General features: G+C 45.1%; 1 protein-coding gene across 1 annotated transcript in view; it reads left to right on the forward strand.

The window, feature by feature from the left end:
• Positions 1-206: 206 nt before the first annotated feature.
• The window catches only part of SH3GL2 (SH3 domain containing GRB2 like 2, endophilin A1), a 194,583-nt gene continuing 179,055 nt past the window's right edge, over positions 207-15,734 (forward strand). The window contains exon 1 of the mRNA XM_070431722.1: positions 207-370. Within this exon, the coding sequence (XP_070287823.1) occupies positions 326-370 (45 nt within the window). The 5' untranslated portion in view covers positions 207-325. The remainder of the gene's footprint in view (positions 371-15,734) is intronic.

Consider the following 15,734-nt stretch of genomic DNA (forward strand, 5'->3'; position numbering starts at 1 on the left):
GCGGGCCCACGAGTTCCGCGGAGCCGGGTCCACGTGTAGGGCGCCCGCGCCCAGGTAGCTCGGCCGCGGCACCTGTCCGCCAGCCCCGCGCCCGGGGCGGGGCTTCCCGCGTCCCCTTTAAGAGGCCGCATCACCCGCCCCTGACGTCAGTGTGTCTATCCGCACGAGCCCGCGTCCCGCGCCGCTCCGCGCCCCAGCGCCCACAGCCCCGCGGCTGCACGACGAGCGGCGGCCGGGAGCGCGCCGCCCCGCTCGGCCCTGTTGCTCCGCTCCGCCGCCGCCTCCTTCCCGCACCCGCACCCGCACCCGCGCGCCCTCCAGCACCATGTCGGTGGCCGGGCTGAAGAAGCAATTCCATAAAGCCACGCAGGTAAGGCGCGGGGCAGGTGCGCGGCGGGGCGGTCCCGGGCGGAGCCGCGAGGGGCGCGCTGGGCGCTGGCAGGGGGCCGGGGGCGCGGGACCCCGCTCTCCCCGCTGCGCCCGCATAGCCCGCCCGCCGCCGCATCTGGGACTGGGAGCCCGCCCTCCATTCCCCACCCCCGGCTCAGTGCGGCGCTCCGGCCGCCCGTGAGTGCCCGGCGTCCCGCCTCCGCACCGCCCAGTGCGGGGACGAGCGGGAGGGGACCCGCTGCACCATCGCCCGGGCGCGCAGGTGCCTCGCGGTGGGGGATTATGTAAAGTCGCCCGTTTTCCCCGGTGACCTTGCGGTGTCTGTCGGTGCCCCCGATTGTCCTGGGATGTGCTGGCACGAACGGTGGCCCGCGCCCAGGGTGGCTGCGGGGATGTCCGCGGTCGGTGCTCCTCCCCGGTCTCTGAATCACTCCTCCCAGGGCTCAGAGGAAGGCGAGGACGGGGCTGCCTTCTGGAAGCTCATGCATCAACTTTTCCTTGGGGAACTTGGTGGTCAAAACTCCGTTCAAGCCAAGGCTTGACCAGCAGTCTGCATGCCTTTAAAAAATTCCCAAGGGTGTCGCTGCCTTAACCAACTCATCATATATTTAACAGTAATTTTTTAGTGAGCCTTTTACATCCCGGATGTGGCTATCTTTGTCTGTGGGTTTGATAAGCTGTGATTATTGTGAAACATTAATTCAGATGCTAATGATTGACATCTCAGTGGGCTTGGTGGGAGGATGTTATGTAGGGAAAAATGCGTGAATGCTTATAGTGTGACCTATATCTTACATAATGAGGATGAGTACTCTTTTTTTACAATCCAGAAACAGTTGTTGTTTAAGGGATCTTTAGCTAAGGGCTTTGTTGATTTGTTTAAATATCCCTCATAATTTAGCCTTACATCTTGTTTTCATAGATTAGCTTTAATTAATGCTGAGCTTTCTGGTAATTCCTCAGAAGTAGTGAGGTTTTCCCCAGGCAACTACAGTAGCAGTCCTGCTAGAAACCACATCCAGGCAAGGTGAGGGTTGTGTTTGATAGAATCTTGGTTCAGTTAGGGTGACAGATGCAGCACGAAATCCCTCTTGTGTGCACCCACGTGCCATCTCTGTCACCACGGACTCACCTTGCCTTTATAGAACTGGTTATTTTGGTCCATTTGGGAAATCAAAGAAACTGAGACCGTTTTAGTAAAAGTGCCCATCAATGTCACCATTTTTGCTTTTCAAATTGGACCTTTCTGTGACCTCTCTGCCAGAACTGTGTGTGGATATAAGTGTGTTGTTGGTGTCACTTGGAAGGCCTCTCACAACTTTATGCTTCAGATCCCCTCAGATTTACAGACCCAGCGTAGGTGCCACCCGTAAGGTCTGCCTCCCGTAAGGTCGCAGGCAGGATGTCTTTGATGTCACTGACCTGTTTTAGTTCAGGTATTTGTCACTTCTCTAGGGCAGACCTCAGCACCAGATTTACCAACCCCACATTCTCCCCCCCCCCCCCCACGTTGATTCTGAGGACTTCCTTTTGCAAATCTTGGTGCTCTAAAGGCAATTAAGAACCTTGGCTTTAGGGTGGGAACGGCTGTCTTGACCCCTCCTCTGCTGTCTATGACCTTGAGCAAGTTCTTTAACTTCTGAATCTGTCCTTGCTAAAATGAGGATAATATCAATTTCTTAGAATTGATGTGAACATGGGCGAGTTTGTAGAACACACACACACAAAGTGATCATAAATGCTGTTAATATTAAGGATAATTTTATTAGGTTAACATACTGTCCCTTCTATTGGCAAGAATGAGCATGAGGAGATTATAGAAGCTAGACTTTTTTTCTTTAGTTTTGCTTCAGTAACAGAAATAATCAGAAGGCTCCATTTTAGCCAAATCCTGAAGTTATATGTAGCTTTCAATGTTCTGAATACAAAATTGAAATTGTGACGTGAAAGAACTTCTTAGATTCTTGGAGGATGTCTGCCTGTGGTAAGATTAGTGTTTATCACACCGAATCCAGATGCAGAATCTCCACATCATTTGCTGCTTTTTACTGAAAAGCCTTTCATTTTAAAGCTGGAGCAACACACAGGCTCTTATCCATTGCTTAATGTAGCACAATCTTAGAGAGCCCAAGGCAAAGGTTATTCTCCCTGTGCATGTATGTGTATTTTGAAGGGTGTGTAAAGCCAGCACTAATGTTTGCATGTGACAAAGATGTTAGGGGAAATAGCCATAGTCCCCATTTTCCCTACACAGCTCCTGAACCTGATCTTATCTACAAAGGAAGCTTTAGACATACAATTATTTCCATTTTAGAACAGATTTGCTGGATTAGATAGTCTGTGTTTCTAAGTGGAAGGTCCCTCTTGTTTCTGCTGTGTCTGTGTGTTTGCTTATGTGAGGGAGGGGTGATATTTGTATGAAAAAAAGTAGTGCATGTTTAATGTTTGCCCACTGATTTGAAATATCTGATTAGATGTGTCATAACTATTCTCTTGGTTTAGAACTATTTCTATCTTGTTGCTGACAATTCTTTTCAATATCTCAACTATTTGGAGGTGAAAAGCTGCTTTTGCCAGATAAATTTTACTACAGTAGAAGAACATGTTAAAATAGCAAAAATTGATCATCTTTTTACTTCAATAAACTTTATTACTTTACTTTTATAAGGTTTTAATTTACCATGCAGTTAGAATAAATAAGGTACTCTCTGTTTATTCCTGTAAAATAAGGAAAATAAGCATGTACTGGTATTATTCTACTTTTAGTGTTTTATTCATATTGAGATTTCATTTTAGCAAGAGTAATGGCAATATTGTTTTTCACTTGTTTTACACTGGTAGTAGATTAGTAACAGACTGTTCTTACAAAGTATATATAATTTTTTTTTACTTTATCAGGCACTGATGTGGATGTAACTTGCTTTATAGTAACACGTGAAAGTCTTTTACAGAGTAAAATTTATCAGGTCATTATATTCGTTTGCTAGAGCTACAAAACAAAGTATCACAAACTTAGTGCCTTAACAACAGACATGTATTGTCTTGTACTTCTGCAGACTGGAAGGCCGAGGTCCAGGGGTGGGTAGGGCCAAGCTCCCTCTGCAGGCACTGGGCGAGCATATGTTCCAGGCCTCTCTTCTGGCTTCTGCTGTTTTGGTGGCCATCTTTGGCGTTTCTTGGCCTGCATGGGCATTCCTCGTTTCACTGTGCTTCACTCTAGTGAGCTTCACAGATGCTGTGTTTTTTTTGTAAATTGAAGGACTGACTCTCCATGCAGAAATATTACTGCTCGCTTTATTGTGACACTTGCTTTATTGTGATGGTCTGGAACTGAACCCACCGTAGCTCCAAGGTATGCCTGTAGACCCCTCACCCAGATCTCTGCCTTCGTGTTCACAGCATTCTCCTCTGTCTCTCTGTGTCCTAATTTCCTCTTTTTCTATGGACACCAATCATATTGGATTGGGGCCCTACTTCAGTATGACTTCATCTTAAGTAATTAGATCTGCAATGACTTTATTTCCAAATAAGGTTACATTCTGAGGTACTAGGGGATAAAACTCAACATGTGAATTTTTTTTTTTGGGGGGGGCAATAATTCAAGCTATAAGACTCATTATTTGCATAAAAGGATTCACAAGTGTTTTAACTATTGTATTTGATTCAACATTTAAAAGGATAATTCAGTTTGTAAATAATGTGATTTCTTCTTTCACTGAGTTTGGATAGGATATGTACTGATTGTAGACTTTGTCTCCTGATTTTGTTTTTAGTGATGAAACTCATTTGGTTAGGTTGTGTATTATGATGTAGTCTGGTATGTGATTATTGTCACACTCATATTCTTTAACTGGAAACATTTAATTACACTGGTATTCTGTGCCTTTCTGTCTTAACTAATTTCTTCAACCTTTATCATATTTAAAATTTTGTGTTTTCAAAATGCAGCCTCCTCTGAGGGGCGATCAAATATTTAAAAATCCATCCAGAGGTGTCAGGATCGACTTAGATAATGTTTGTGAGAGTGCCATTCTTGCAGAAGAAGGATAACTGGAACCGTGTTTTTAAAAAAGTTGTTAATGAGCTCGATCTTTCTCATACACGTGGCTAGTGGACATGTACCTTGTTTGGAATGAAACTTGCAACAGGAAATAATTTCCTTTGAGACTGAGATTCTTTTTGATCAAAGTTTTTGTTGTTGATATAGTTATATATTTGCAAGCCCCCCCCCCCCCCGTGATTCTTCAATGTTTTAAGTTGAGTTTATATGAATTTTAGTTTCAATTTACTTGTAAAATATAAAGTATCCCCCAAATTAATTAGAGATATTATTGAAAATGGCAAGACCTGGCTGGTAATATTTTCTATTTTGAGGAGAAATGTAATCGGGGGCGGGGGGGGGGGGGGAGCTTATGTTTGCAGAGCAGATTCCATTTTGCCAAGCCTCTTGTGCTACATACAGATTCCCAGGGCATCAGGCAACCCCAGGGCTTTCTTTAGAGTAGGAGGAGCTTGAGAAAATGACAGAGAAGGGCAAGACCCTAGTACCCTGCTGGTGGGAATGCAGACTGGTGCAGCCACTGTGGAAAACAGTATGGAGTTTCCTCAAAAAGCTAAAAATGGAACTGCCGTTTGACCCAGTGATCCCACTTCTAGGAATATATCCTAAGAAATCTGAAAGGATATATGCACCTCTATGAAGATCTGGAAGTAGCCCAAGTGCCCATCAGAAGATGTGTGGATAAAAAGGCGTTGGTACATTTATATACTGGAATACTATGCAGCTAAAAAAGAAGAATTTCTTACCCTTTGCGACAGCATGGAGGGACCTGGAGAATAATATGCTGAGTGAAATAAGCCAGTCAAAGAAAGACAAATATCACATGATCTCACTTACACGTGGAATCTAATGAACGTAATAAAACTGATTAACAAGACAGGTTCAGAGGCATGGAACAGACCTACACATCTCCGAGGTAGGAGTGAGGGGGAGATAGGAAAAGATTAACCAAATAACATATGCATAACTCATGGACACAGACAATAGTGTGGTGAAGGCCTGGGCTGGGGCGGGGGCTGGGAGGAGGGGAGCTTTGAGGGGTGGGGGGGGGGGGGAAATTGGGGGACATCTGTATTACTGTGAACAGTATTTTAAAAAAGACTCATTGATAGATGAATACAGGTTTCCCCACTGTATTTCCTGAAAGTAGAGTGTTCCCATGAAGACTTTCATAAGCAGAAATGGTGTAAAGCAAAGAAGCTATTGCCATTCATTTATATGGAATCATGTTTGAGGGTTTCTACCCCCACATTTCAAGGCATGCACATGTTTCATTTCATTCACCACAACCCAAAGGCTTAATTGAGTCATTTTACGCTAAGCCTAACACCCTAGAGCTCTCTTGGGTTCTTCTGATACCCTGGGACACATCTTGCTGATGGAGGCACAGAATAAATGGAGATAAAGCGCAGGTGCTCACAGACACAGGGCAAGCTCCGGCGGCTGGATGCTCGGGTGCTGAGGGGGCTTCTCAGGGAGGCTGCTTGGTGGGCCACTGTCGCTGCTGGGGCACGGCTGCCTCTATCAGGCTCACTAAATGCTGAATTCACTTTTTGCCTTTTTTCATAAAAGTGAAAATCCTCTTTGGATTTCTTGTGGTTGTGAAAACAGGTGCTAGAGTGGGTCTTTCATAAAAGGGAGGGGTCTAACATGCACTTTCGGAAGGAGGGGGCACCGTAATGAGGAGCAGGTGAGGGGGAGTTTAAGGACAGCTTCAGGGTTCCTCAGAACGAGCAGGCCTTCGGAAGTTAAGGCCAGACGGGCAAGATACTGGGGGTCAGAAACCAAAGGATTTCCTTGACTTCCTCTCCCTTTCCCCCTTTCTTTTCTTTTGATCCTTTGTGCCCTTGCTCTGTGATCTTAGGTGTGATAATCAGTCAGGTGTGTCCACAAGAGGGGACCCAGAAAGGTACAGGAAAACAGATTATTGCCAGTGGGGAGAGGGCCCGGGGAGCAGGCTCAACCAAGCAGGTGAGGAGCCAAGAGAGAGCATGGGACTCCAGGCAAGTGCCTCTATTGGAGTTGAGGTTGGAGTGCACAGAGAAGGCTAGAGGGGGATTTCCTTGGTGCATTTGAATGTTATTAGGTCATGGTCAGGGGCAGCAAGAAAGGGGATGGGTCATCTATCACACTGGTGTACTTGTTCACCTGGGTAGGTGCGTACAGCTTGTGTGGGGCATGTTAAGGCAGCAGTCAGCAAAATATAAAATTTTACAGTAGCCCGGCCAGCATGACTCAGTGGTTGAGCATTGACCTATGAACCAGGAGGTCACGGTTTGATTCCAGGTCAGGGCACATGTCCTGGTTGCAGGCTCAATCCCCAGTAGGGGGTATGCAGGAAGCAGTCAGTTAATGATTCTCATCATTGATGTTTCTCTCTCTCTTTCTCCCCCTCTCCCTTCCTTTCTGAAATTAATAAAAATATATTTTTTAAAAATTTACAGTACAACCTTTCTCAGTTTGGGGGTTTAGATTTTATTTATTTCCCTAATCATTTTGAAGCCCAAATGCTTGAGGCTTTATATGGTCTGTAATCTATAAAATAAACGCCTAAGCGACCCTAAGGGCGGAATGACCAGAACCACTGGTCACTATGATGCGCACTGACCACCAGGGGGCAGACACTCAATGCAGGAGGTCAGTGCGCTCCCCCTGTGGAAGCTGGGCTCATAGCTGGTGAGTGCAGAGGCGGTGGCAGGAGCCTTTCCCACCTTCATGGCAGTGCTAAGGAGCAGCGAGTCGGGCAGTAAGGAGCGAGGGGTCCCAGACTGCAAGGGGGATGTCCGACTGCCGGCTTAGGCCCACTCCCCACGGGACATCCCCTGAGGAGTCCCAGACTGCGAGAGGGCGCAGGCCGGGCTGAGGGACTCCCTTCACACCCCCCCCCTCCCCCAGTGCACAGATTTCGTGCACTGGGCCTCTAGTGGGTAATAAAGACTCAGAGGAGTGCTATAAGTCTACCTGTTGAAACATCATGGCTGTGACACCTGTCACGTGGTTTTGCAGACTACCAACAAATACATTCAAACACTACTAACATCATCTAAGCCTGATGCTTCAGGAATAACTTTACTATTTATGAAGATTATACATTTAGTACAACTTTAAGTTCAGAATATAGTGTTCCAGAATATGGATGACGTGGGCAATAAAATTATTTCAAAACCTTAGAACACTTATGAACTGTTTTCTTCTGGTCAGTTCCATTTGCCAGTTACCACAATGGAAGTTCTTCTTTCGATCTAATTTTCAACCAGTTGGTTTGGTTGTGTTAATATCAACTTTGCAAGAGGGCCTAATGCTTTAGTTTAACCAGGAAATTTTAATGGATCTTTGTTGCTCAATGCTTGTTTCATTCACATTTCCTATCTGCTTCATGGATCCAGGATGATTACGGTTCCACTATCTTTAACATACACATTTTAAGGTTGCCATAGGGAATGAGTATACTGGAACAAGAATGGGAGATTTTCATGGGCCAGGCCTGGAAGAGGAGGGTGCTGGGCAGAAAGCTTAGGCCCCCAATGACCCTCCCTCCTGTGTAGTCCTCTCCCCTCTGAGTGTGGGTCAGCCTGTCCCTATGAAAAGATGTCACTCCCAAATTGTTACCTTTCATAGCAAAAGGGAGAATTTTATGGTTGGGCTTGCTCTAATCACATGAGCGCTTAAAAAGCAGAGCATTTTCTCTGGCTGGTACCAGAAGGGCAAGTCAAAGAGATTGGAAGTATGAGAAAGACTGGACATGCCGCTGCTGTTTAAAGGTGGAGGGGGCCATGTAGGAAGGAATGCACTCAGCCTCTAGGAGCAGGGAATAGCTCTTGGATGACAACCAGCTGGGAATCAGAGATCCTAGACCCACAGCCTTAAAGAAATGGATTCTGCCAACAACCAGATGGAAAGGAATTCTTCCCTAGAGCTTGCAGATAGAAGCCCAGTCTAGCTCATAACCTTGATTTTTGCCTCGTGAGATGCTAAGCAGATAATCCAGTCAAGCTGGCCCAGACTTCTGACCTGTAGAACTGTGAGCTAATAGATGGCTATTGTTTTAAACTGCTAAATTGGTGGTAATTTGTTATGCAGCAACGGAAAACTAATAACTGGAACAATCACTTTTGTTTGTGCTCAGTTGGCTGGAACTCGTAATATGACCCAACTGTAATAGATGTAAGTGCAACAGAAGAAGGGAGGAGGCTGGGAATTGTAGTCCAGCAATGTACCAACAATGTAGAAGAAGGTATTGGTATGAAGTGAGAAGTCTTTGCTTTCCTTGTGACTATAACACATTAATTTATATATGATTACTTGAGGCCTGGTGCACGAAATTTATGCACAGATAGGGTCCTTAGGCCTGGCCAGCAATCAGGGCCGATTGGGGCCTTCCAGCTGCTGGCTGGGGCCTTCCGTCATTCTGCGACACCCCCTGGTGGTCAGTGCATGTCATAGCAAATGGTCGAACTCCTGGTTGGTCGAACTCTCCAGGGGATAATTTGCATATTAGCCTTATATAGGATGAGTTTATGTGTATGCACATAATCCAACATAAATACACACTCATATACATTGTAAGTCTACTTTGCTGAGTCAGTCTTTTCTAAATATGTGTCATGTTCCATATATTTTTTAAAAATACACTTTATATTTTACAGGTTTTTTCCTACAATGTTTAGATTTTTTTGGAATTAGGTATTTTTCTCTGGTGAGCCATGTTTTTTGCTGTTGTTTTGTTCCTGATCAATTTTAAACAGTGAAGTTGTTTACTTTCTGAGCAGCTTCTTAACTTGGTAGTACAGTGACGGCTTCATTAACCTTGGAATGTAGAGACTGTAGAACTATGAAGAGGTTTTGAATTATGAGTCTCAGTGATTTTTACCAGTGAGAGTAGAGTGGTTACACTTCACCCTTCATCTGTTTCTGTGCCTGTGGAAGGTCAGTGCCTACAGACACAATGACATGCCCTCATCTGGCACATCAGCCAGCTCCATGGGAATCTGAAGTTGTTGATGAAGTTGTTTTTGAGGATTGCAGATGCATGCAGTACACATTGTGGGATTTGTCTGTGCTATGCTAGCTCTGTGCTCTTTGACCTGATTTATGGATCCAAAGCCCTGAGTGGGGTTCTAAGTGCAGCTGGTGGGCAGTGTCAGACACTCTGGAAGGGATGAGTTCTGGCACCTGGGATGTCCTGTGAGGACTTGGTGCCAGTCGGGCAGCGTGGCTGGGGAGAGCACAGTCAGACCTGGTTGTGCATCTGAGTAATAAAGTAACCCAAAGGGGAGGTGTCCGGTAGGAATTGAGTTCAGAGCGGGGCGCAGCTTTCACCCTTCTCATTCTTTGTGTTTACTGCTCACGGAAGTGATTCCAATGTACTTCTTCATGTTGAATAAATGCTGTGTACAGTGGCTAGCTGGCCACATTTATATTACTCATTAGACTACTTCTAAAGCAAGAGGGACCTACAGACCTAAACCCTTTGCTGTCCCTCTCCTCCATCATGCTTGTAGGCTGACTGAAGGGCGTGCTTTCCGGAGATGTTCCTCATCAATCACCTCATCAAGATTTCACACCTGAGAGTTAATGTCTCGTTATCCAGAGATTCTGTTTCTTGTGTTCAACCTTGCACTTGAGTTCTGTCTTCTGTTATACTTTTTAATTAAGTTTAAGAAACATAAACTTGTTTTCCATTAAGCTCTTTCATGTTCAACTCTTCCACTACTGTCTGTGTATCTGTGTCCCTTCAAAGCTCACAAATCCAGAATCTTTAGATTTTCCACATTTTTGGTCATTACCTTCACCTTGAACCCAGTACCAGTTATTCATAGAGATCCTTATAGTGCTTGTCATCCATCTCTTCTCTAAATTTATTTTTATTATTATTATTTTAATCCTCACCTGAGGATATTTTTTTTTTCACTGCATTTTAGAGAGAATGGAAGGAAAGGAGGGATAGGGAGGAGAGAGACACATTGATTAGTTGCCTCCTGCTCTTGCCCCGACCAGGAATTGACCTAGTGACTCTTTGGTGTGCTCTAACCACTGAGAAAACTGGCCAGGGAAGATAGGAAGGATCGTGGTTTCAAAATTTAAATTGTCCAACAAGTATTTTGTAATCAATACTTTAAACAATAAAGAATTTAAATAAAATGTTTTGTAATAATTGAAAATACATTTAATTCATGACACAAAAGCTCTTTGCACTACCTTTAATGTCACAGGATATACATATTTAAAACATTTTGATCCATTTTCACTGTAAAGCATTTTATATGAAAGAATGTGTCCTAGCCAGAAAGATTATCAGAAAATTCCTTTATCAATGCACTTGTCTAAATTTAATTACTTTACTTTTACGAGGCAATGAATTATGCTGATATCATGCGATATGTATTGGCTTGCCCTTTATAAGATCTAAATTCTTGGTGTCTGATGTCACTGTCTGCTAGTTGATTCAGGTGCATTTAGGCAGTCAACTTCTTTAGACTCTTTCCATATGGTTATGGTGGAATAATTTGACTGTTCCCCAGATTTGTCATTCAGTTTTATCTTCATGACTTTTGGCATCTGCATTCATGTTTAAACTATTGACTTGAGTTTAATTGAAAAACAAATCATATCACTTTCATAAATGGAAGAACCACTATCACTTGAAATAGAGGTGTATGAAATTTCCACACACAGATATGTTAAGTCCTAGATACCCTTGCTGGAGTAAATCTGTGAGCTTGAAGTTTATTCTGCTTTTGTTAAAACAGGAGATTATCAAATGTTAGACAAACAGTAGATACCCTACAATACAATGAGACTTTCCTTCATGAAATCAGATGATTGAAAGAAGAATGTAGCAAATGTTATCCTTGTCCAGGATACAATTTTGCACCTACTGATCAAAACCTGCCTGCTTCCAGGATTTAACTACATAAGTGGTTGACCAGTTTCTGACCATCAAGGAATTTTCTGCCCAGGACAAGGGGATTTGATTATGTATCATAAAAGGGGCCATTTGTGGCCCTGACCAGTTTGGCTCAGTGGATAGAGCGTCGGCCTGCGGACTGAAGGGTCCTGGGTTCGATTCCAGTCAAGGGCATGTACCTTGGTTGCGGGCACATCCCCAGTAGGGGGTGTGCAGGAGGCAGCTGATCAATGTTTATCTCTCATCGATGTTTCTAACTCTCTATCCCTCTCCCTTCCTCTCTGTAAAAAAATCAATAAAATATATTTTTAAAAAGGGGGGCCATTTGTGAAGTCATCCATTCTGTAACTAATGATCAGAAAAGAGGCAGAGGCGTATTTCAAGAGAAGCTCTTGAAATCACTTAGGAAATGGTGAAATACTGTCAGTCTGTATAGAGCATGATCAATAGGATCCCAGGAGAGGAAGCTCAGAGAATTCAGATGTCCTGCCAGTTTTCCAATTCTGAGGACCTGTGAGACCCCAGCTAAGTCACTGGTCACTTGACTTCACCACCCTCCCCTCCCCCAACGCAAATACCAAGTTCCAGAGCTGAGGGATATGGTCTTGTGCACGAGTTTCAGTTCCGACGTTTTGTGCACCTTGTCTTATTCCCCTCTGATTCATATCTAAGTGTACCTACAGTCATTCTGAAGAGCACACCTCATGTTGCTCCTCTGCCTTAACCTCTTCAGTGGCGCCTAATGGCTCCCAGCACAAGGTCCTTATCAGTCCCATAGAGGAGTTTGGACCATGATCTGACCCCTGTTTGCAGATCTAGTCTCATCTCTCACAGCTCTTTATTTGTGTGCTTATCTTTTACATCTTGCCTTTGTATCACACAAGTATACCTGCCTCTAAGCCTTTGCACCATGCTTTCCCTCTGTGGACTTTCCCTTTCCTCTCTTGTACTTGATACTTGAGTAATCACTATATCTCAGCTTGATAATGTCTTGAGGAAATGTGACCTTCCCTAATTTGGTGGGTGTCAAATGCCCTTCCATGTGCAATGAAAACTGCCCAGAGTACTTCTAAATGTAGAGGTTGTGCCCTGACTGGGAATCAAACCTGTGACCTTTTGGTGCACAGGATAGCGCTCCACCCAACTGAGCCACAACAGCCAGGACCACATCAGATATTTTTAAGAGTAAATTTAGATGTTAAATTAAAGCATGTCCTCATAAAATTGTAAATTTGTAAATTTAAAACAGACTTCCTTAATTGTAAAAAAAGGCTAGCATGGCTAGGCATTATTTTAACTCATTAACTACCCATGACAACCATATAAGGGCATTCTTGCTCTAATTTTACTGAGGAGCACTAAAGCACAGAGAGGTTAAGTAAATTGCCCAAGGTTACACAGCCTCAGAGGTAGACCAGCTAGTTTCAAAGTTGTTAACTGGCAGTAATTCTCAACTGTGAGTTCTATTCCAACCTTAAATGTCAAACTAGGAAATATCTTAAAGCATACAGTAATAAGTAAGATAAAGATGAACACCTTAATAGACAAATTAGAAAAACATATGGAAAGGCAATATGGAAGAACTACAAGTGGCCAGGATACAAATATACAAATCATAGTAATCAAGCAGCAGTTTATGACATTTTTCATTCTTTAGAACGGCATAGATGGAAAGAGGAGAACTTAGTAAGCAAGGGTGTAGGAATGTGGGTTCTCATTGGGTGGTGGGAGTGTAAATTGTTGAGACACTTCTGGAAATATATGGAAGAGCTCAGCAGTTCTCTTCCTTGTAATTATGTTTTCTGGAATCCAACCACGGAAAATAAATATGTAAGCATGCGAAACTTGTGCCCACAGTTGTTCACTTTAGTAGGTATTGTAGTAAAAAATTGGAAACAACCTAAATGTCAGAATGTTAGGGGATAGGGAAATAAATTATTGTATGCCTATACTATGGAGCAGTGGTCGCCAACCGGTGGTCCGTGGGGTCTGAAAGGTTGGTGACCGCTGCTATGGAGTATATATAAGCCGTTTTACCTATAGGGCAGTATTTATTTATGTAGGGAAATATTTATGACTAGAGGCCCGGTGCACAAAAATTTGTGCACTCGGGGGGGGGGGGGAGGGGGGTCCCCTAGCCCGGCCTGTGCCCTCTCGCAGTCTGGGACCCCTCGGGAGATAATGACCTGCTGGCTTAGGCCTGCTCCCGGGTGGCAGAGGGCAGGCCCAATCCCTAGGTTCAGCCCCTGGTCAGGCTCAGAGCAGGGCTGATTGGGGAGTTGGGGCACCGCCCCGTCATGCATAGAGCAGGGCGGATCGGGAGGTTGCGATGCCACCCTCAGTCACGCTCAGGGTAGGGCCGATTGGGGGGTGGGGGCACCGCCCCCTGTCACACTCAAGGCAGGGTCAATGGGGAGGTTGGGGCTCCACCCCCTGTCACACACAGAGCAGGACCGATCAGGGGGTTGGGGCGCTGCCCACTGTCACTCACAAAGCAGGGCCCATCAGGGGGGTTGGGGCTCCGTACCCTGTCACACACAGAGCAGGGTCGATCAGGGGGTTGAGGAGCTCCCCCCTGTCACACACAGAGCAGGGCAGATCGGGGGGTTGGGGTGCTGCACCCTGTCACACTCAGGGCAGGGCCAATGGGGAGGTTATGGCTCTACCCTGTCACACACAGAGCAAGGCCCGTGGAGGGGGGTTGGGGCGCCACCCTCTATCACCCACAGAGCAGGGCCGATCAGGGGGTTGGGGCGCCGCCACTGTCACACTCAGGGCAGGGCCGATGGAGAGGTTATGGCTCTATCCTGTCACACACAGAGCAGGGCCCATGGGGGGGGGGGTGGTTTGGGGCGCCGCACCCTGTCACACACAGAGCCACAGGGCGATCAGGGGATTGGGGAGCTCCCCCCTATCAGGCACAGAGCAGGGTTGATCAGGGGGTTTGGGCGTTGCCCCCTGTCACGCTGATCCCGGTGCCGGGGGCCTCGCTGCTCCACTGATCCTGGTGCCGGGAGGCATATTACCCTTTTACTATATAGGATAGAGGCCTGGTGCACGGGTAGGGGCTGGCTGGTTTGCCCTGAAGGGTGCCCTGGATCAGGGTGGGGGTCCCCACTGGGGTGCCTGGCCAGTCTGGGTGAGGGGCTGAGGGCTGTTTTCCGGAAGCGGGTGACTGAAGCTCCCAACCGCTTCTTTTTTTCTTTTTTTTTTTTTTTATTCTGGGCCAGCTTTAGCTCTGAGGCCTCGCTGCTGAAAACATCGATGCAATGTTGCACTCCCCGGCTGAATGAAAGCCGGTTTCTGGGGTTTTGTTTAACTTCTTATTTGCAACATAGTACATAGTTGCTTAGAGTTGCAGCTGAGAGGCCGGCAGCGGCAGGCGGGGAACGTTGGAGTCCGCAGTCACTGGAGCAAGCAAGCCTCCCTGCTCGCTTCAGTGCATGGCTGCCGGCTGCCATCTTGGCTGACAGTTAATTTTCATAAGGATATGCTGATTAGCCAATGGGAAGGGTAGTGGTCGTACGCTAATTACCATGTTTCTCTTTTATTAGTGTAGATTATTGGTAAGTGAAAAAAGCAGGCCAAAAACTAGTTTTGCAACAGGCCTAATATTGGGAAAAAGGATCTATCATAGTAGCTAAAATACACAGAATTTATATGCCAGGCACTGTGCTATGTTGCTGTAAGATCTTTTTAAATTTATTTATTTATTAAAAATTGATTTGAGAGAGAGAGAGAGAGAGAGAGAGAGAGAGAAACATTGATTTGTTGTTCCACTTATTGATGCATTCATTGGTTGGTTGTTCTTTGTGCCCTGACTGGGGATTGAACCTTGGCATATCAGGGATGATGCTCTCACTAACTGAGCTACCCGGGCAGGGCTATAAGATTATTTTTAAACTTAACATTTAAACAGTGATTTTTCCTGATCAGTAAGCCCATGAGTAAGGAGTTTGTGTTTCTACATTTCCTTCCTTGTGATTTATAGTTAGATGTGTGTCACTAAATTTTCTTTCCACTCCATGGTCTTCACTTCCTATTCCCATCTCCACCTTCCTCGGGTTAAATTGAAAATAAGGAATAGAAGAATCTCTCAAGCAGTCACTGTGATTGAGGGCAAAGCAGTTTACTGTTTAGGCATTTAGCTTCAGACTATTTGAGCACCTGCCTCGCCCTCCATGGAGCCCGGAATTAAACTGTTGCTTGGGTTATTTCTGAATGCATTTCCTGTTTCTCTAAGAAGTGTAGGAGCATCATAAAAAAGAACGCTGCTAATGACCTTTGCGTTTCTTTCCTTTTTTTAAAAAATAAAAGGATACTTTTTCATTGATTTTTTTTTTTTTTTTGAGAGAGAGGGAAAGACAGAGAGAAATA

Source organism: Myotis yumanensis, unplaced genomic scaffold (genome assembly GCF_028538775.1).
Source record: "Myotis yumanensis isolate MYYU_CA2020_CCGP unplaced genomic scaffold, mMyoYum1.0.hap1 SCAF_12, whole genome shotgun sequence".
Classification (NCBI taxonomy): domain Eukaryota; kingdom Metazoa; phylum Chordata; class Mammalia; order Chiroptera; family Vespertilionidae; genus Myotis; species Myotis yumanensis.